At 33.5% G+C, this 23,238-nt stretch overlaps 1 protein-coding gene across 2 annotated transcripts in view; it reads left to right on the forward strand.

Moving 5' to 3' along the window:
• The window catches only part of GRID2 (glutamate ionotropic receptor delta type subunit 2), a 731,875-nt gene that overhangs the window by 4,778 nt on the left and 703,859 nt on the right, over positions 1 to 23,238 (forward strand). For both annotated transcript variants that reach the window (XM_037743424.1, XM_017542400.2), the window contains exon 2: positions 6,971 to 7,255. In XM_037743424.1, the coding sequence (XP_037599352.1) occupies positions 6,982 to 7,255 (274 nt within the window). In that variant the 5' untranslated portion in view covers positions 6,971 to 6,981. The remainder of the gene's footprint in view (positions 1 to 6,970; positions 7,256 to 23,238) is intronic.

Raw genomic sequence — 23,238 nt, forward strand, 5'->3', positions numbered from 1 at the left:
TTCTGCTAATGGAACACAGTCTTTCTCCATCAGACCTTGTTCTGTTGCTGCTGAGGAACTGTGATCCCCTGTAGAGGGAGAGGCGTTCTGATTTTGGGTATTCTCAGCCTTTTTAGGCTGTTTTCTTCCCTGCTTTATAGATTTATCCATCTGTGGTCTTTATAATTACCGTCTTTATAGTTGGGTTTCTGAATGGACCAACTTGTTGATTCCCGGCGCTAGAATCTGAGCAAACCACTGCGCCGGCCAAAACAGCGGCTTTAAGATTGATGGTGCTTTTCTGACTCTGCACCAAGAACCGCCACTCCAAGACAGCGGCAAAACCGCCTCGCCGGCCTCAAGAGTCGCGCTGGCGACACGTGGGGTTCCTCCGCTGGGAATCTCCCGATGGCTGAGCAACAAAAATTGATCTGAAAGTGTGGCATCCTCTCGTTCCCTGCTCTTTCAGTGGGAGCTACAGTCCCGAGCTGCTAGTGCTCAGCCATCTTGGATCTCTCTCGAGAATCAATCTTTTAATCACCAACTCAAACTTCTTTAAAAAAGAGAACACTGTTAAGGATTATTCTTATTTTTCTTTTCTTTCTTTTTTTTTCTTTTTTTTTCTTTTTTATATCTGGGAGTCCGAATTTTTCTGAATTTTGTAATAAGGGAGAGTTAAAATCCTTTTAAATTTTTATATGGCCTTTTATGTTTAAAAACAATGGTTTATTGTGTAGTTCTTTATGGCCCAGACATTCTAATCTAAGTCAGATTTGAATCCCATCTCTGCCATTTACTAGTGTTATGGATTTACTAGTGGTATGACAGACAATGCATTTAATGTCACTGAGTCAGAATTTTCTTACTTGAAAATGGGAATAATAAGAGACTTTCTGCACATGGTTTTTAGAGATATAAATTGAAAAATAAGGTAACTTATAATATGTGCCAGGTTAAATATTTAATTCTTCTCAGATTTGGATCACTAATATAATTAAAAGTTCATATTGGCTTTAGATGAATAAAAAAGTAGTTGACTGAAAATTACTCATCTGAGTTCATTTGATGGCTGGTAATCAACCATTCTAGCATGTTTATTTTGTAAGAAGGAACAAAATCTTAACACTTTTTAATTAAAATAAATTTTTTTGTATTTTCATTTCCTAAGTAGATAATTATAATTAAATTGGACCTTGTAACACTATTTTTATATAGAGACAAGCTTTATTTGGAGAAATTGGTCCAGATGATTTTATTTCTGGCAAACTACATTGATGATGTCCCAAATATAGACCATCTTTAAATGTCACATCTCAAATGGTTGCTTAAAATCATATTTGCAAAGAATTCTAAATGTCTAGATAAGCTGAAATTGTTTTCTGTTACTGTATTCCTAGAAGTGTAAAAGCAAATGTCTGGAGCTTTTTGTTAGAAGATTTAAAAAACAATCATCAATATTATGTTTGTGATTCATTAATGAAATAAACAGAGAAAAAGAAATTAGATTACATTTAGTTGTCAGAGAAAGAATACAAAAATAGTGAAGCTTCACTGCCCAGTTTTGGTCATTGTTGAATATGACTGAAAATTATTGAGAAAAGTAATAAAAAAATCAACAAATAACAAATATTAGATGTTCTGCAACAACCACTTCAAAGAGCATTGCAGTTACAATCCACCAGGCTAATGTTTTCAGAAAAGGTAACACATCAGAACTATTCAGGTAACATTTTATAATGCAAATATGTGATTAAAAGCCTGGACTGAATAAACTAGAAACTCTAGGAGTAGACTTAGTCATCTCTAGTTTTTAATCTTCACTTTTGATTGTGATGCAGGGCACATTTTGGAAAGTCTATGGTGGACAGACTGGGAGCTCTTTGAGAATAAAACCAGTCACATACAATTTCTGATCTCCAGATAAGTTCCTGGTACATGGTTGAAAGTTGATATGTATGTTGATGAATATGTATGTCTTCATCCCTTCTGTGCTGCTATAACAGATTACCTGAGACTGAGTAATTTGGAAGGAACAGAAACTTATTTTCTCACAGTTCTGGAGGCTGGGAAGTCAAGATCAATACATTGGTATCTGGAGAAGGCCTTCTTGCTGTGTCATCCTATGGTGGAAGGCCAAAGAGAAGGCAAGAGAAAGGCAAGAGGAGGCCAAACCTGTCCTTTTATAAGGAGCCCACTAGCACAATAATAGCATTAATCCATTCAAACAGGTAGTGCCCCCATGACCCAAACACATCCCATTAGGTTCCACCTCCCAACACCACCACTTTGGGAATTAAGTTTTCAATACCTTAACTTTGGGGGACACATTCAAACCATAGCAGTGTATGAATGTAATGTGCTAAAGTCCTGCTGTGACTTAACATCACTGGAAGAAGTTATATTAGGACAAATTGGTCAGTATAAACAAGTTAGAAAAAAAATCACAAAGAATATATGGGTTCAAAAACTGTAATGCTACCCAAAAATGTTTTACTGAGTTCTCAATGAGTATTCAGTAAGGGGTAATAAATTTTTTTAACTCTATGCTTTTTATTTTTTATCTTATTTTACTAAAGAAAAAAAGACTCAAAATGCTTAGCTTAAGAAATGAAAATGGTAGTTTACATGAACATAACTTAGCTTAAATGTATACATTTATAGAGCAGAATTAAATTCCGTAACTGTAGAGTGACCACAAATGGTAAAAGTGTTGCTAATTGGAATTGCTATTAAAAATAATAAAAATAATAGTTGTGCATTTGGCAGTTAATTCAAAACTCGAAACATCTTTGATAGTGTTAGAATCTCAAACAGCTGGAGTCACAAACCAGCAAGCTTTTCAATATGGTGTATATACAGATGTTTTTTTATATGTATATATATATAGTGTAAATAAATCACAAAGCTTGAAAAATGATAAAGAAATATGCCATTAAGATGGTCTAGGTTCAGATTATTTTAATTTAAAGTAGTTGATAAACACACACACACGTTCTGATCTTCCAAATTCAGTTCTCCTTCTATATCTAATGAACCAACTGTGTGTCCTATGAAACTACAACTTATAATAATAAAGTCTTTTATTGTCAAGACATGAAATTCTTGCAAAAGGTAGTCTACTTTATTAAGCTTTGTTTCTGTTCTTATTGCAGCCTTTTATTTCCTGAAATCTCTTTTCAGCTGACATGAGTTATAGTCTATTTTTTATACTAACCTTAATCTAGGTCCCTATAGTTCCAGAGCAAATCAATTTCTATCTTCCATATTTAACCGACATTTTGTTTTGGCAAAATTGGCATCAAATAGAGCCTAGAAGGGGAAATGGCAGGTTACTGTGGAGGCCCGTTCTTATATGTGCACAACTAGTGTTTCATTTTGAGTCGTCCAGTCCCAACTCATTTTAATGGTATGAAGTCTTCCTTTCCTCTTCAGTGTCGCTACCTCCTTTCTTTATATATATATATATAATTGCACTTTAGGTTCTGGGGTACATGTGCAGAACATGCAGGATTGTTGCATAGGTACATACTTGGAAATGTGGTTTGCTGCCCCCATCTCCCCCATCACCTATATCTGGCATTTCTTCCCACATTATTCCTCCCAACCTCTCTACCCCCCGCTGTCCCTCCCCATTCCCCCCCAACAGACCCCAGTGTGTGATGTTCCCCTCCCTGTATCCATGTGTTCTCATTGTTCAACATCCACCTATGAATGAGAACATGCAGTGTTTGATTTTCTGTTCTTCTGTCAGTTTGCTAAGAATGATGGTTTCCAGATTCATCCATGTCCCTACAAAGGACACAAACTCATCATTTTTTATGGCTATGTAGTATTCCATGGTGTATATGTGCCACATTTTCCTTGTACAGTCCATCATTGATGGGCATTTGGGTTGGCTCCAGGTCTTTGCTATTGTAAACAATGCTGCAATGAACATACCTGTGTGTTTGTCCTTATAATAGAATGATTTATAATCCTTTGGATATATACCGTATATACCGAGTAATGGGATTGCTGGGTCAAATGGAATTTCTATTTCTAGGTCCTTGAGGAATTGCCACGCTGTCTTCTACAATGGTTGAACTAATTTACATTCCCACCAACAGTGTAAAAGTGTTCCTATTTCTCCAAATGCTCTCCAGCATCTGTTGTCTCCAGACTTTTTAATGATCGCCTTTCTAACTGGCCTGAGATGGTATCTCCATGTGGTTTTGACTTGAGTTTCTCTGATAACCAACGATGATGAGCATTTTTTCATATGTTTGTTGGCTTCATAAATGTCTTCTTTTGAAAAGTGTCTGTTCATATCCTTCCCCCACTTTTGAAGGGGTTTGTTCGTTTTTTTCTTGTGAATCTGTCCTTTCAACAAACTGGACAATAAAACTATCTCAAATGAGATTTTCCCTAGTTAGAGCTTTACCTTTGCTATGCAAAATTTTAAGGATACAAATACAAGACTCTCCATTTGTGCCTGTTGTGGTGAAAAGGGCAGTGGGCAGTGTATTAGAGAGCTGGGTCATCTATTTTGTTTTTTAAGTGTGGGTGTGTGATTTCTTGACCATAAAGGGTTGGGTACTAACAGAGGGATGCTCGTTTGTAACTCACAGGCCACTACTTTCCCAGTCTATTTCTATGAGAAACCTAACAAAATGCTTTTGGTACTTTTTCTTATTGAGTCTCAAACTCTCAAAACAACATTCTAGGATACCAATTTGCCAACAAGGTCATCATAAGCACAGCAGGTAAAGCAAATTTTCCATCCTTGGACTGCATGATCTCCAAATTATCTTCCAGGCCTGATATTATATGTTTTCTGACTATAATTTTTGATTATTTATATTTTGATTTTATAGGAAAATTTAAGATATTCTTACTAATACAAATAGCATGATAAGTAATACCAAATAGTAATCCAAAAACAACACATTTTCTTATACAAAAATAACTGGTTTTAGTATTTGCTTAATTTGTGTTCTAATGGAGATTAATAGAAAGTAACAGTGGATTGAAAGAAACAATAATATATGCTAAAGCAAATTTATCTGCTAAGCAAGATTAATGTATGACTTTTAATTTTGGAATGTATCCTTCTAAATCTGAAGATTAAAACAGTCAGTTTTCCTACAATGTTATATTTGACAGAATATAATACTGAAAGTAAATTTTTCTCCAAATTTCAATGTTGATAACTTTATAAGTTTTGTGGTAGAAGTATGTAAAATATTATACTTACTTAATTACCTGTAATTGATATAATCTGAAGTTTGAATCCAGCTGTGTACACATTAAGGCACTTTTCTTATTTTGATTTTAAATGCTACAAACAAAATCTCTTCTAAAAAGTGACTTTCTTTTTGCTTATATAAATGATTAATGGTCGTACATATGAAAGTAATGAAATAAAAATTTGATTACTCTTTTTGCATTAATTAGTTGAACTTCTAAATATAAACATATTATTTTCTATGAAAATTGAATTCATGTACATGAGTAGAACATGTGATTTTTGCTAAAATTAGACCTCAAAATGTTATGGTCTAAGAAGTATCCATCTGGGCTAGACACAGTGGCTCATGCCTATAATCCCAGCATTTTGGGAGACTGAGGCAGGTAGATCATGTGGTCAGAAGTTTGAGACCAGCCTGACCAACATGGTGAAACCTGTCTCTACTAAAAATACAAAAAAAAAAAAAAAAAAAAAAAAAAAAAAAAAAAAGAAGAAGAAGAAGAAGCATCCATCCCTCATGCTTTCACATTTATTGGAAATGAGTATAATCTCTTTCATGAGACAATGCTTGAAAAATATGTCTCTAATAATTATTTATTTATTTTGCATGTATTGGTTGCCTTGGCATTAATAATAATACATTTATTTGATGATTATATGCTTATCATTAGTATAGTACTTTTAAGCTTGCACTTTAAATCAGCCTTCATTACCTGGCCAATTAATTATATACAAGAACTTACTATTAAGTTTTCCTTTAAATTTTTAAAGAACCATGTAAAACAATCCATAATAAATTTTGAATCTTAAGAATCTTATACCTAGAATGCCTAAAATCTAACATAAGGCTGAACCAGTTATAACAAATGAGCTTCCAATATAAAAATAATTTTTTCATTGATTTCTTCTGCATTTATTTTTGAATTTATTTTTGATCTTTTCAAAGACTGTCAGTATACCTCTTAACTCTTTTTTGTGTGTATGCGATCTTTACATTTACTTATAATTTACGTTTGATCCAGTTTTAAGTACATTTTGAGATATGCACATAGAATAAAGTGAAATTAAAATAGATTGTAACCATATAGTAGAAATTATAAATTGTTGATCTGGGAACCAGAGTGGGACAGTGGCTACAATTTAGTGTTTGATTTGATTTGACCATAAGTTTTCTTACTGTCAAAGAAAAGAACAAAAACATTTTTATTTCTCAAATTTATGAAAAGGGGCAATGTCATCAAGTTTTTGGATACCAGAAGCGCTGTTTTCTGTGGCCAGAAATGCTTTCGCCAAACCTTCATCTTTCCATTTATGCACCAGTTTACATATCATCTACTTTTTGAAACCTTGTATTATACATTCAGTTGGGAATTATCTTTTCTCTGAATTATAAATTGATAATTATAAAAGTTTATCTCCCACTAATTGAATATTTATCATGTGAGAGGCAAATAACTGACACTGTATTTTCTGTAATCCTTGCAATAATCCTGGAAGATTCTTAATTTTAACCTCTTTACAGATGATGAAGCTGAGCCAAGAGAAGCTAAGTAATTTGCACAAGTCACATAGCTAATAAGAGCAGAATTCTTGAAATATGAATAGCGCTTTGTAATTTGAGGATCTCCTCATATAGAATGTTCTTTTCTAAAACATTTGTATACCTGTATAAAAATCTATAAGTTTTATCTATCCACTGCTTCTCAAAAAGGGAAAATATGTGAAACCCAGTGACATTTTGAATATTACTGTGCTTTCTTACAGCCTGTGAACTTATGAATCAAGGCATCTTGGCCCTGGTCAGCTCCATTGGCTGTACATCAGCAGGATCCCTCCAGTCTTTGGCAGATGCCATGCATATCCCCCACCTCTTCATTCAGCGCTCAACAGCTGGGACCCCAAGGAGTGGCTGTGGACTCACGCGGAGCAACAGGAATGATGACTACACTCTCTCAGTTCGCCCACCTGTCTACTTGAATGACGTTATCTTAAGAGTGGTCACAGAGTATGCCTGGCAGAAATTCATTATATTCTATGATAGTGAATATGGTAAGTGTTTATAATTTGTGTGAGCTTTGTAAGCTGATATTTGCATGAGAAACAATTTCATGAAATCTTAAAAATTTAAAGGAAATTATTCATTGTTATTTGTGGTTTTCTTGTTTTGTCATATTCTTCTTAGGTATTTAAGTTAATGTGTTTAAGTCCAACATTTGGTATAAAGTGAAGTTTAAATATAAATACTTGTACCACTTAATGCTCAGTTTACAAATGTTTCTAGAGAGAATCTGACTCCATTACATCTTGATTTTTCTAATAATAGGAATTTAGTCATAAAAACAACACTGTCTTTCTTCCATTTCAAAACTATGTATACCTCACTATAATGCAGAAAACCATATTGGATAACCCTAGAACACTGAAAATTTACCTCTTTCTATTAGTTGGTTAAATGAAATCTGAAAGATCTTGCTCACACCCTTATGTAGACTTTAATATCTACTGAGTACTTAGCTCCTTGGAATCACTAAAATTATATCATCATACAGTTCATATTGCATGCTATCTATGTAGGAAATCTCACAAAAACAATTTCTTTAATCTTCCAAAGTAAAACATAAAGCATTGTCCCTAAATTTACCATAATTTGAGAAGACAATGCTTTGTCTCAGTATATTTACTGGTACTTCATTATAAACTAAACCAAATAATATTTTGGTTGACATACATTTTTCTGAATATATCTATCTTTTTTTATCCAGAGATATTAACCTATAGTTGCCTCTTATTTGTGTCTTTAGGGGGAGAAATAAAATATAGATGAGTATGACTAAATGAGGGAAAATAGACAGATCTTTTTAAAGAATGCATATTTTGAAACGTGTTTTCTTAGAGGTTGTCTTGAGAAGGAGTCTTAGAAAAATTTTCTGTTCAGTATGGATGGGCTCAGTTTTTACATTTTTCTGAAAAAAAAAAAAAAAAAAAAAAAAAAAAAAAAAAAAAAAAAAAAAAAAACAGATTTCACTCTCTGTAGCGTAACTTACTTTTCTTGGCAAATAAGTAAATAAACATTTTAAAAATTGCCTTCTCCTCCTAAGCTACCCAGCAATGTGAACAATATTGGAGAACAGTTACACAAGAGTCAGCCAGAAAGTGCCATCAATAGAACTGAGAACAAACAAGTTGGCAGGAATCTGGGAAGCAACAAATAAGAAAGAGCTGCTGTGGACTCCCAGGGAGGGAGAGCAAGTGGCAGTTACATTTAGCCCTAAACATTCAATCGTTGCATGGGGTTTTGGCAGCCAGAGTCCCATTAAACTTGGTGGAGTGGCTTCAGCCAAAGTCTGTGGCACTCTCTGGAAACATACTCCTTTGTCTCCAAGACGGAAATCCTTATTTTTGTTGCTTAATTCATGTTATTAAGGGGTCACAGAACACAGACTAAGAGACTGAAATGAATAGAATAAACAAAAAGGATATTAAAAATAATTGGCTCATCAGTAAAAGTACGGATTGAACCCAATGCAAGTCTGAAATTCCCTGATAGGATTATTTAGTGAACATAGTAATTTCTCTGTAATCAACCTGCTGAATAAGCCTTGGTTGATTTTCTTACAGTCAGATTATTTGTGAGCTTTATAACTTAAATGGTATTCTTATGACCTATGATCAAACATGTATTGAAATAATAAATTTAAAAACCTTAACTCTTATTATGCTTTAAGTTCCAGGGTACATGTACAGAATGTGCAAGTTTATTACAGAGGTATACACATGCCATGGTGCTTTTAGTTAGTACTATGAAAATAGTCCTATGAAATAAAGAACAGAAGGTAACTTTTTTTTTGATATGGACTCTCATTTTGTTGCCGAGGCTGGAGTACAGTGGCATGATTGCGGCTCACTGCAACCTCCACCTCCTGGGTTCAAGTGATTTTCCTGCCTCAGCCTCCTGAGTAGCTGGAACTACAGGCATATGCCACCACATTTGGCTATTTTTTTGCATGTTTAGTAGAAACAGAGTTTCATCATGTTAGCCTGGTTGGTCTCTATGCCTTGACCTTGTGATCTGCCTGTCTCAGCCTCCCAAAGTGCTAGGATTTGGAACAGAAAAGTAACTTTTGATTAAGGCATTTTCTCAACATTAAAACAAGAACATCACTCTTTCATTATAAATGACCGTGAAGCAAGAAAATTCCTTCTTAGTTTGTTTCCAAGTCCTTCATAGATTATAGTCAGGTAATTTGTATAAAAGAAGACATTTTTATTGTGGGTGAAATAACTATATTTTGAAAATGTATATTAAATAGGTAGTCACAGAATCATTTATACATGTTTGAAATTTCTTATTCTTTTCTCCTGAGTTTTTCATTGAGTAAATAAGATGGAATAATCATGTAACATATGATTGGGTCATCTAGTTGGATACGAGGTTTGCTTTAGGAATTTTCTTTTATTCTTGGGATGAACTTGCTTTTTCACTTATTTAACTTAATAATTTATGAAAAATATTTCTGCTTTTATTAAAATTATTTTCAGTCATAAACTTGTTTAATGAAAGAAAATTTCCCTTTAATACTTATACTTACAATAAATCTTGCAAGTAAAGCATTGGACTGTAGTCCAAAATAAACAGCAAGCTATTCAAACGCTTTGTACTTTGAAAAGAGCTACTTGTATTTACATATCCATTCATCAGTGCCATCACTTTAACTTCAAACATCAGAATTGTATTTGACTTTTATGTTGGTTATCAAGAATTGCTGCCATTAAGAAATGAATTTGCTATCATCTATGAATGGAATTATGCAGCTTCCTGGGGCCAAATGTTATTGAAAATATATTTTATTTAGAAAAAATATATACTTTTAATAAAGATTTAGACTTCTACATCAAGTCAAGTGGAGAAACCCCTTTTTCAAAAGCAGTTAATTATAATTAAGGGCAAAATGTAAATGTCTACTTTAAATTTCTTAACAAAGAAAATTGATATCTTTAAGTAAATGGATGAAAATATGAAAAAATGTGAATGGATTGATTCAAAACATGTTTTAAAAGGCTTGAAAATAGGTTAGGAAGTGTTGAGTTTTTAAAAATAGATCTTTTGAGAAATATCCATTGCTTATTTGCTCAGTGCAATACAAAGTATGAGATACAAAGTATTACAAAATGTAGTCTTAGTCTTTAATAAACTTATAATTAACAAAAGATGTGTCTCTCTTAATAGAGAAAATAGTGGGTTAAGTGTTCTGAATGATTTAAACTCAGTGCTACTGGTGTGTAAAGAAGTGCTTAATTTTGCAGAAGGGATTAAAGAAGGCTTTATGGAATGACTTCAATCTTGATTGTGGAAGTTAATAATATTTTAAGAGGCAAAAATATGTGAGAAACAGCCCCCATACCAATAGAAAGTATGATCAAATATTGCAGCAATTAAAATATTAAAAATATATCTGATTATTTTAATTTGTCAGATATTAGAATGAGATATCATAATTTGCTCTCAGTAGTCCTATGAAGAATATTACTGTCACAATTTTACGAATAGGGAGGCAGAAACAACCAATGGGTAACTTGTCCACAAAAAACATAACTAGGAAGTATCAGATCTGATATTTAAAGTCTGACAGAGCCTATAATCTTAATCACTGATCAGTATAAAGGAGTTGCAATAATCTATTACTCAAGAATATAATAATAAGGGCTAATCTAATAGAGAACATTTACTATATCCAGCCTCTGTTCTAACTGCTTTACATGTATTATCTCATTTAATCCTCATAAGAGTCCTCTGAGGTAGTTATTATTATTACAAATGATAAAGCAGAGGTAGTGAGAGGTCAGGTGACTTTTGAGTAAGTGGAGAAGCTCCAATTCAAATACAAATGATCTCTTCCTAGTCCTTAACTTTCAACCATGAGAGTATATTAACATTATAGATATAAAAATAAGATTAATTTCCAATAGATTGTGAAATAAAAACAAATCTATAACTTACATAGAATCATCTTCAATAAAGAGACTTCAAGCCCACAGAATTCCGACAGACTAATACCAGGAGAACAAACTATATGTCAATTAGGAAGGTTTACTTATCATTGAAAGCATGGAAATGAGAAAGTCACTCAGCCAAAATAGGCTGACCAATCTGTAGCAGATAGCTATAGAGAAATGGCTGTCTTCTCCTTGTGGACAAAAGTAGAAATTTAGCAACCATGAATACATCCTTTTGTTGTTGGATTAATGCTTCTGGCCCAGTAAAGGTTTATGCAGAAATTTGAGAAAGCCACCTGGCTTTTTAAGGTAAACTCTGATGGTTCACAGGCTATGTTTACCTGGCTGGCTCAATAGCCATTCTTTTTTCTTTGCAGATATAATACCAAATTTGTCTGAGAGTGTAATATTCCTGGCTATAGTCCTGTTTATAGAAAAACAATAGTCCCATGATCTCTTATAGCTAACATTTGTGATGTAATGCTGTAAGAAATTGTGAAAGGTTGGGAATTTGACCCTATTTGCAAGGTAACAAGGTAGCCGGCATCACTTTCATGGATACCAGTGGAAAACACCATGCTTTCAGATTGTATAGAAGACTTACTACTCATAGTACAGCAAGCAGCATGAGCCTCATAGTAACATCTGTTTGTCTTGCCCTCAAGTTCCACAAGGCAATGTGGAACAGTTCAAGTGAATACTGTATGAGTAATGGGCTTATATGACACCCAAGAAACCCTGAGCTTAGGGAACCCGTGTTCTCTAATAAGAACTCCTGTTTTCAAAATGTGTAGTAACACAGGAGACCTTTGGAGAAATGTCTCCCAATAATATAATATTCACATTCTTTCTACAACATTGTTGGCTAATAGCAAATTTCCCCATGACATTGCCACTCCTCTAATTAATCTGAATGGCAGGGATTGGGAGAAAATCCATTCAATTTTTTCATCTGCATTTATTTGAAGATACTATATACAGGACTTTAATGAGGAGGATTGATCTCAACCATGCCCACAAGGGTCCTGGACCCAGCCAGCTGAACAAATCCCATGAACCACTGAAGTTTACTTTAAAAAGCCAGGTGACTCTCTTCTTAAATTTCTGCATGAACTTTTCCACTTGGCCAGAAGCATTAATTCAGATACAAAAGGATTTATTTGTGGTTACAAAAACTCCACCTTTGTCCACAGGTGAAACTTATCATCTGTAAATACACTGGCCAGTGAGTTGAATCTGACCTGAATGAGTTCCAAAGCTGAAGTGGTACCATTGATCGCTTCAATTAAATTCTGGGAAAAATTTATAATGGATAAATCCTATAGTAGGATACACAAGATTCACAGATATTGCACCATGTAACTTCCATAGATAAATAAGGTTACCCTCTCTTTAGAGAGATCTCATAAGTTTACTACATTATCTTCTGCTTATCTTTAATTAGTGAACACTTGAAAATTTCTTGTGGCTACCCTAATGTTCAAATCACATGTCTTCAGAAGGGTGGTAATCTTCATACAAAAATTATAGTACTGGAAGTGGGCATGGATCGCCTGAATTGGTAGAGGGAAGAGTTAGGCACAATTTTAGGAGCCCCCCAGGTGGAACACGAACAAATACTACCTCCCATGTGACCTTCATGCCTGCTGGTAATGCCAGGTGTTCTCAATTAGTAGAATAATTTAGTCCAGTTACTGTTTAGGAGAGACTTTGTAAGAGTAGTTGATTCAGTTCATCCTGATTATCTATTCCAAGGGTCATCAAACTATTGTTGGGCCTGCAATCTCTTTTTGTAAATAAAATTTCCTTGGAACTCAGCCATGTTCATTTATCTGCATGTTGTTTGGCTGTTTTTAAGCTATGGTAGCAGAGTCCTGTAGTTATAACCAAAACAATATAACTTAAATAAACCTGACATATTATTATCTAGACCTCTAAGGGTTGTTTATCAATCCTTGTTTTATGCCACCAGTTTAGTGGCTTTCTTACCATCCAATGTAATGAGTGAGAATAGTGGTAGAGAAGATATTTAGAGGTATTGACAAGTGTTCTGCATAGGGGTGGCAGGTGTATCCTCTGCTATTTGCAGGATACTTATTCATAGGAATAAAGGAATGACAATCAAGTCATAAATAGAGCCATCTGGTAAGAAAAGTCCAACAGTTAGTTAGGTTTAAGACATTTATCCTAATTTGAATGTTCTGTAAAAGGGAGTTTTCTTTCCTGGAAAATACTCCAGAAATCATTTTGAAAGACAAATATCATTAATGTCCATCCTTTCCCCATATTTGTAGGGGTCTTTGAATGTTCCTTTCTCATTTAGTAAAGTTGGTGCTCTCCCTTTACCTCCAGAAAATTGGTGTAGTCCATCCTAATAACTGTGATGATATCTTTTCTCCATTATTTTTTGTTTGCACATAGACATTTCATAAAATATGGTGCAAGAACTACAAGGACATTTTTATAAAACTTTACAGAGACTGATCGTGTCGCCTACTTTGGCCTGCATTTACAAGCTGCGTCTTCCCAATTTCTCATTGTCCTTATGATCCAGAATCATACCAATAAGACAAGAAACTCCAAGAGGCTGAAACATAATTGAGTCCAAATCCCATAAGCTCCATTTAGGCAAGGCTGCCCCACAGGCTTCTCTAGGGAAAAAGAAAGAAGCATTATACACAGAAAAGGTCAGAATGAAATTCTGAAATTGTAGATAAAAGTAGGTGTAGATAATCCCACAGCACTTTCATTTTGATCATTGCACAGAAATCACCCAAGATGATATTATTTCTTTTTTGAAATACATTCATAAAGTGAAAAACTGCCTCACTAAGGTGTATGAACCAGGAAAAGGTGAATAAGATAAGCTGGACATTTTTTGGAGTCAACATTTAAGGAGATTCTCTCAACACTCAGCAACATTGGAAGTCTATTGATGGTAGAGAGTGAGGAAGATCTGCTGAGTTCCTTGACTACCAGGCCATTGTTGAGCATGTTTTGCGTACATTTGTTAGGCTGCAAATGGTCCAGTGAGCTGAAAGCATGATACAGATTAATTTCAAGAGCTTCTAAAGTAGTGCCTAGGTCAGCTGATGAGACTGAAATAATAATAACATAACCTAAAAAAGAATCCACAACACTTTCAGGCAGCCTTGAGAAGTGGTCACAGGCCGGAATAATCAATGTGCTTGCAGTGGGGCGGACCACACTCTTTGGTTTTCTCTACTAGGAGACAAGGGTCAACTTTTAGCAGGAATCACGAGCATTGCATACAGTGCAGGCCTTGGTAACAGAAGTTCTTTGCTTTGTGTCCAGTCTCTGATGGTAGACACAGTAGATGGTAGGTCATGACAGGCAGCAATGGTGGCAGCCTGTGTGGCTGTCTCAGTAAGCAGCTTGAGTCCAGTTGATCTGATCAGTTAATGGACTTTTACTATGGGTTTCTCTATGAGTAACCCTGATGCAGTCTTGATATACTTCCACAATTCACAGCTCCAAAGAGTGGTGTCTTTAATGTTGCTATTCTGTACTTCTCTAAGTGGCATACCAAACTGCAGATCAGCAGTCATGATAGATAGACAGACAGACAGATAGATGATAGATAGATAGATAGACAGATAGATAGATAGATTGGAAGGGAGTATTGTATAGAGCTGTGAGAACAGAGAACAGGCTTAGGCTCTGTCCACTTAGTGGAGTAGGCACATCCATTTTCAGTACTTCATAGCAGGTGCTGAGCTTGAATGACCCAAGTAAACTACAATGAACACGTTCAGATTTGAGGTTGGCAAAACCATCACCATTTGTTTATGGAACTCCTGCATCTCAAGGCACTGTAGAGCCAGCACTTAGCTTCAGGAGGTAAAGTCTCCTAAAGGGAGAATTGATTTTGATTTCCATGCTTGTTGGACCCTGCACATGTTGCTATTTGCTGAATTCGAGGTTACCCTCTTGAAGATAGGAGTGTCAGGTCATTCATAGATCAGGCTTTCAGTTTCAGTAAGTGTCCATTAGAAAGCTAATAACTGCTTTTCAAAAGGGATGTGCCTAGTGGCCATATTGGGGGAGCACCAAGTCCAAAATCCCAAGATGAGTCTCTAGGAGAGGCTGTTTCTCTTCAGCAGAGGTCCCAAATAAGCATAGTCATTAGCCAGAGTCAGAGGTTCCCAGAGTCCAGCAAAGCACTAGGTGTCTCCTTTTGGGGAGAGAAGAAGCATCTCTCTACATGACATTCTTCCTGATAAGGAAAATCTCCTTCAATATTTATGAGGTAAGAAAGTAGAAGCATTTAACACATGAATTCCAATTATATACTCAATGTAGGAAGCAACAACAGTTATTAAGGTTGGTATAAAGGGACCCACCTACATGTCACATATCTTTCCCTCCCCTAGTGAGACCCCCACCAAATAGTTGAATCTAGGCATCTTCCCCTGGATAGGTACTATGTCTGACAAAGCCATAGAAGCCTGAGTCCCTCATTCTCCAAGATTTCTCAGAATACTAACAGGTGCATAGGGCCTTTAGTCTCTTTTAGGGCAAGAATCCTTCTTATTAAGGTGCTGATGCCAGGGAAAAGGGGAAAGGAGGGGAAAGGAATGTGGATACAGAGACCTACTGTGCAACAATAAGCAAGGTACTTTCTGTTTCAAGTAGTTACTGTCGAGGTCAGCCAAGCAAATCTGGTTTTAGTCCACCCCCACTCCATACCCTCGTGGGTAAAATCATTTATTTCAGCTCAGACTGATTCTTTCACTGTTTGTTTTTAACTTTGACAGTTGAAGGAACATCTCTGTATGAATGTTGTAGGAAAAAAAAGCCTTCAAATATTTTCAAGTACTGAAAAGTGATTGTGTTTGTGTTCATACCTTGAGTGGCACTTGCTTCAGGAATAAAAAGGGTGTTTATTTGCTTTCCATTAAGGTTCTTTAAAAATTGATTGGAATAAATGCTAGTTGAATTTATACTTCATGACTTGAAAAGCAAGCTGATTTGCATCCTGCCTTCTCAAGGAGTGTAGTATGTTTTAAATACTATTACCTGCTTTTGGACATTCCATGAAAAAGAAAAACAAATATTTTAAGGATGCTTAGAATATTTTGATACACAGTCTATGTACATGTGGAGATTAAAGCCAAGAGACTAAACAAAAGTCATTTTTTATTTTAGTTATTGTTTTGTTTTGTATACTATGGTACTCAGTACAATATTCTCTCTGCATAGTTTTAATGCAGTCTTGCTAATGTAACCAGAATAACTCTTTACTAGTAATGAGAAATTAACAGGTGAAAAAAATCAATTCAATACCATAAATAGGTAATATAATTGTAATGAAAGGCCACAATCTGAAGGCTGGATATTGAATTGGTATCTGGAAAGTGTGTATAGGTGATTGTGGGAAGGAATTCTAAACATCAGTCTTCCTCACAGTTACATTTACATACGTGAGAAACAGGCCTCTTGCTCACACTAAGATTAAACCTAATTAATATCTGTGTAGAATAATAGTGAAGATAGGAAAGCAAAGACAAATGTGAAGAGAAAATGGCTGATAATTAGCCAATATTAAATTAAAGACATCAATTCACTGAGCCCCAAACATAACTAACTATAAATAAGTAAATAAGCAAATTAATTAATCAAATTGATGTTGTTATTTGAAAAAAAGAAAAGTTTAAATAACAGGAAACTAAACTTCCACCTTTAGAATATCACAAAATAAGACTATATTAAACCCAAAGCCTAAGAAAGAAAATAAAAATAAGTGGAAATAAATAAAACAGGAAACAGATAAAGAGAAAATTAACAAAATCTAAAATTATTAAATTTTAGGAAGATTTTGATAAACCACTAGCAAGACCATTTAAAAAATATACACAGAAAACAAAATTTGCCAATATCAGAAATTAAAAAGAGGCTATCTTTACATATCCTACACACACACACACACAAATCCTACTGAAAATTCTAACACTGAAAAAAAGCAAAGAATAAAACACAAAGAATTTGAAAAGGAAGAAACAAAAATGTATTTCTCAATATATAATCATGTACATAGAAAATATTATGAAATATACTTAAAGTTAATTAGTAAACTTATAGACTATATTTGAAAATAATTATGTATCTTTATAATAGCAATAAAAAATTAAAAAGTGGAATAAAACATAAATCAAATATCCTGAAATAAATCTGCAAATTTTTGCAAGAATTTAGACTAAAAATTATGAAACATTAACCAAGAATATTTAAAGAAGAACTAAATAATGGAGAGATATATTTTCACAGTTTTCAAATTTTAATATTAAGATGTCAATTTTTCATAAATTGATTTATAGATTTAATATAATCATCAAAATTCTTAGATTTTTAAATTATTTTTAGAGCCTTTTGAAGAAATTGATAAGCTGATCCTAACATTATATAAAGCTCTTATATAGCCACAATAATCTTGAAAGAACAAAGAAAAAAATTGGATGAAATGTTTTACCTGACTTCAGGGCTTCTTTGGTATTGGCATAAGGATTGGCAAATAGATTCATGGGACATAATTGGGAATCCAGAAATCAACCCACCAGCATAGAGTAGGGGTTGGGTATTAATCAACATGCCAATCAATTCAGTGGTGAAATGTTTAAGAAATATTGCTGAACCAATTGGGTGCCTGTATGGAAAGAAAACAAAAATAACTTTTATCTCTCACTACACACAAAAATTAGTTCAAGGTTTATCACAGACTTAAACACTTAGAATTGGAAATCTTTTATATTTCTAATTAGAATTAGAAATCTTTTACAGTAAAACATAAGAGTTATCTTCATAACTTCAAGATATATAGATTTCTTAGATACCAAAAAGAACAATTTGGACTTTCTCAAAATTAAAATGTCCTGCTCATTAACATACAACATTAAGAAACAGACAAACTAAAAACTGAGCAATACATTCTAAAATCTATATCTAAAAACCACATAAATATGCACAAAATGTAGAGGGTTCAGAGAATACACATATTTAAAAACTCTTACAAAGCAACAGTATGAAACCAAAAACAATTTAAAATGGATGAAAGCTTGTCCAGAACATTTACAGAAGAAGATAGATAAATAGCAAATAAACTGTGTAAATTTATTAGTCCATAGAAAAATGCAAATTTAAATTGTAAGGAGACGCCAGTCTGCACCCACTAGATTGGCTAAAGGCAAAGACTGACAATACAATTGCACCTCTGATACTCTGCTGGTTGGAATGAGAAATGTACAGCCACTTTGGAGAGCTGTTTGGCAGTTTTTTTTTATCAAGTTAAATATCTACTTACCTTGTATACCCCACTTATTTCATGCCAGAAAAATGAGAATGTATAGCCACACGAATTCTTGCACAAGAATATTCATAGCAGCATTATTTCTCATATCCCAAACTGGAAGCAACTCAAATGCCCATCATTTTGAGAATGGTTAAATGGATTTTGATACAGTAGAATATAATTGAGCAAAATAAGTAATTAACTATGGAAATATAAAGAAATACTGTGTTGTGAAAAAGCCTGAAATTTAAAAATGAATAATACTATATCATTCTATATATATATATTAAGTCCAGTAAATACAAAACTAAGCTAGGATGATCTAAATCCCAACAGTGGTCACATCTGTTTATCTGGGGTAGATTGTCTGGAATGCGGTACAAAATAACTTGCAGTGATAACGAAAATATTCATTATCTTGTTTTGAGTGATAGTGACAGTGGAATACAATAAACAATCCTGTAAGTATGTAAGATGTTTATCTTATTACATGTAAATTAAACTTCAATACAAAATTACAATATAGAATGACCCATAAAATATTTGAAGATCAAAAAAGGTAAAGAAAAGGAAAAAAAGCAATTGTTACAAATATCACACTTTTAAACTAAATGCATATTTGAATCATGATGATTTGGAGATCACTGAGTCATAAAAGGTGAGAATTTAATTTAGTAGACACTGAGAACCCAAATTTGGAAGTATATTGGAATCTCTAGAAGAGCTTTTTAATAATTGGAATTCCTGGGCCCCATTCCAAAACCATTCAATCAATATTTTTGCAAGGTACATAGCAACATATATATCTATGTATATATATGTATATATTATATATATCTATGTATATATATATATCTCATATATATGTATGTGTGTATATATATATAAATAGATAGATAGATAGATACAGATATATATCAACTCCACAGGTGCTTCTGATAAGCCAGCTTTGTTCCTTGATGAGGCATTTGGAAACAACAAATTAAAGCCAGTCTCTTCTTCCATGTCTTTGATTGACAGTTCTGTTTCCCCTGACAGAAGACTCCAAGTGATGCAGAATTTGTCACTTTTTGATGCAGTTTTTTTCTTTTTTTTCATTTTTAGACATTGGACATTTCTAGTTGTCAGAAAATTTTTCTTTATATGAAACTGAAAACACACACATTGGACAAATGAACCATTTTCTGGAATAATATAAAACAAGTAATCTGGTTTGTTTATACTCATTTATCAATAAGTAAATAAAATGATACCTCTCTAAACTTACTTAGATGTCTGTTGCCTAAGCACTGCAAGCAATTTACCATTTTTCAATTTGATGTGCATGTTAGATATCTCACCTTTCTAAGTGCCTTTATCCCTATATATTCTAATTTTTCTATCTCTCTGTGTAATAATATAGGACGTGGCATATTTACTGATTACAAAATATGCCATATGTTGTCTTGTCACTGTAGAGAGATGTGAGATATTTATCTCTCTTTTTTAAAATACAAAACACTTGTATCTGTTTTTTTCTTATAATTTTTGTTTTTCAAATGTATATTTTCATTGTGTTAATTATATTGACCAACTCTTCCAATTTTGCATTGTTCTCAATTGGGTTAACATGCTAGTCATGCTTTCAACCAAATGCCTTCCAAGAGGAGGTGTTGTCAAACAGGTGGATTATGGTATTGAAAGAGGTTCAAAAAAGGCAATTGGCAGTCGTTCCAGGCAGACTTACCATCAGAGAGGTCTAAGAAAGGAATTAAGATAGGTATACCTGACAATGGCTAGATGCCATAAAAGAGTTTTGCAACAGAAATAATACAAAAACCAGAAAGTTACAAGAGGAGGTGTTCCTTAGAATAGAAAAATAGTAGGTAAATTGTTTTATTGGAATTATTCTCTTCTGAGAGTACTGATGAGAGAAAAATTAAATTTCAGGGCTGGGAGAGCTGAATAAAACTGATTTACTAGAATGAAGCAAACAGTAAGGCTGATAATATGCTCTTCATCAAATGAGCTACTTGAGTCCCTTAAGTTTCCTTGCCTAGTAACAATAACAACCCAATATTGGGATCGATATATTGGTAGATCTATTAGAGTGGATTCAGTTGTAGAGATTGGAGGGATACTTCAATGACAGGGAATTAAGCAGTTTATTATGATAATAACACAGATACATGAACTTAATGAAAGTAGTGATTCTCTTACCATATCTTTACCTCTACTTCAATTCATGTGTTGGCATCATTCACATTCAAGTTAGCAGACACTGGTGACCTAAAGCATATCCTGACAGATTATTGTATTAAAGAAAGATCATTTCCTCTGTGTGTGTGTATACACACAAATATATGATATATCACACACAGATATTTTTATCCATACATCAAATATCAATTGTTGTCTCAGTCCTTCTCCATTCTTAAACCAAATAATTTGATCAAGTGTATGGAGGGCTCCAAGTTACAACCCTGAGTTACATGATGACTCTTTGTTAGAAGGATGAAGGGTAGGCATGCATAGACACATGCACTTCTGTTTTTGGTTTGAAAGCAATATTGCTTATAAGAAAAATAAAGGAAATTATAATTGTTTTATTATAATTCAACATTTTTAATTTTTTTTTAAAACATACCCTTTGAAAGTTTAGTTTATATTTGTTTCATTTTGTTTTGGTCAGCTAAAAATTATTTTATGGTCTTAGATTTTCTGTTATTTGTCTTATAGTTTCAGGATAGTCTTTACTATTCTACAGCAAGATTGTTGACTTTATGTAAATCTCCACAGCAATTTGTTAAACTGCTTCTGAAAATCAGATACCTAAATATGCATAATAAGTATTGACAAAATATCTTAGCATGGAAATGACTAAATCCAGTATGCTGGGTAGATATGTACACTTTTACCCATATGCCACAAGAACAAAGAAATCAACTTTAGGGATTAATCAGAGAGTTATTTATGGGCTCCACTGCCTACTGAAAACATGGATTTAATGTTTTCAAACTAGAGTCAGTACACAGTCAAGTGATCTTAGTTACTTAAGCCCTACTGTTTACCATGTCACTCTTTACTTACAGCTTAATTGCCACATGTCCTTTTGAAATGAACATTGAAGGACCATCTCCATGAATGCATTCCTAAGAATCACAATGTTTATTCTGTGTAGTCTTGATGTAGTTGTTTAATCAAGACCCATGAAATGGACACATTGCTCTTAATTGATTGCAAATGTTTATGATTACCCAGAGAGTGTTTTCAAATGTCTGATGACTATAATATTACCGACTTTCTCTCTAGACAGTCTTAAAGCTGTTTATTACTCATTTGGCTACTTTCCAGCTTTCAATTCTCTCATTTACTTCAATATGCATCAATAAGCATATAATTAATCCAGACATCTTATGGAACTATTTCTTTTGCATTAGTACATATGATGTTAAATAGTAGGTAAAAATATTCTAATGATTTGAATTTATTCATCAGTAAAATGTTCTTAACAAATTGTGATCAGCATCACTGTAAAGATGCCTCTTATACAGAAATGTTGTGATCTCATACTCAGATCACAAATTCTTATCATCGAACAGAAATTCAGTCTCAATGATGGGCCACTCTTGCCAGACTGTGTCACCTCAGAAATCTAGTACATCATATTTATTATTTTAATACAAAGTAAAAATGCTGCGCAAAGGCCAAAAAAATAATAAATGAATCAAATTATTTTTGAAGTCAAGTTTTTTCCAACAAGATTTTTTTAAGTGGCTTAATGGTTAAAAGCTTTATTTTCTTAGGAAGCAAGCCAGTTATAAAGAATGTTTTGCTATTCATATGATGGGAAATGTCTCTTCAGCTCAATGATGTATCTCATGTATCCAGCAGTATGACATAATCCATTTTATTTCTTTTAAAGTCCAAGGTTCAAAATATTAATTTTAAAGCTTGCCATTCTGTCATAGTTTCAGAATCCCCAAGAGTGGCTGAATACAGTGTTCAAGTCTTTTTCTACTCCCAGTGAGGTTTTAAAATGCATTACATGATTAAAAAGATTACATGTGTCTAATCTACACAGAGGAGGAAGAGATGAGCAGATAAAAAAAATCAGACACAAAAACAGTGACATATCTCTTTTCCTATTGAATTCAATATTTTAAATGTGATGTATCATACAATAATCAGACTGAGAATTGCTATTTTGATATATTCCAGAGAATGCAACTAAATTTTGTTAAATTGCAACTGTAGTTTGGAAAATGAGTAGTATTGCAGGATGTCTCTATCTGTAATATAATTTGTGTTGTCATCAGATGGTATAGATAATATACTCCATGAGGGCAGGAGTTGTTTTTTGTTTTGTTCAACATTCTCTTCCAAGCACCTCTCATAGTACTTGGCACGTGGTAAGCAAAAACTTGAAAGAGATGTATTTGTTTTATGTTTGTTAAATTTTTTAAATTGATACATATTACATATGCATATTTTCATGGTACACATGATAATTTGATACATTCATATAATAAAATCAGGGTAACTAGGTTATCCATCACCCTAAATGTTTATCTTTTCTTTGCAATAGCAACATTTGAATTATTTTCTTTTAACTATTTTGAAATGTACAATCAATTGATGTTAACTATAGTCACCCTACTGATCTATTGAACACCAGATCTTATTTCTTCTAAGTATATATATTTAGTGATTAATAAACCTCTTTCCATTTCCTTAACCACCCTACCTTTCT

This window comes from Cebus imitator, unplaced genomic scaffold, assembly GCF_001604975.1.
Source record: "Cebus imitator isolate Cc_AM_T3 unplaced genomic scaffold, Cebus_imitator-1.0 Scaffold144, whole genome shotgun sequence".
In the NCBI taxonomy this organism is placed as follows: Eukaryota; Metazoa; Chordata; class Mammalia; order Primates; family Cebidae; genus Cebus; species Cebus imitator.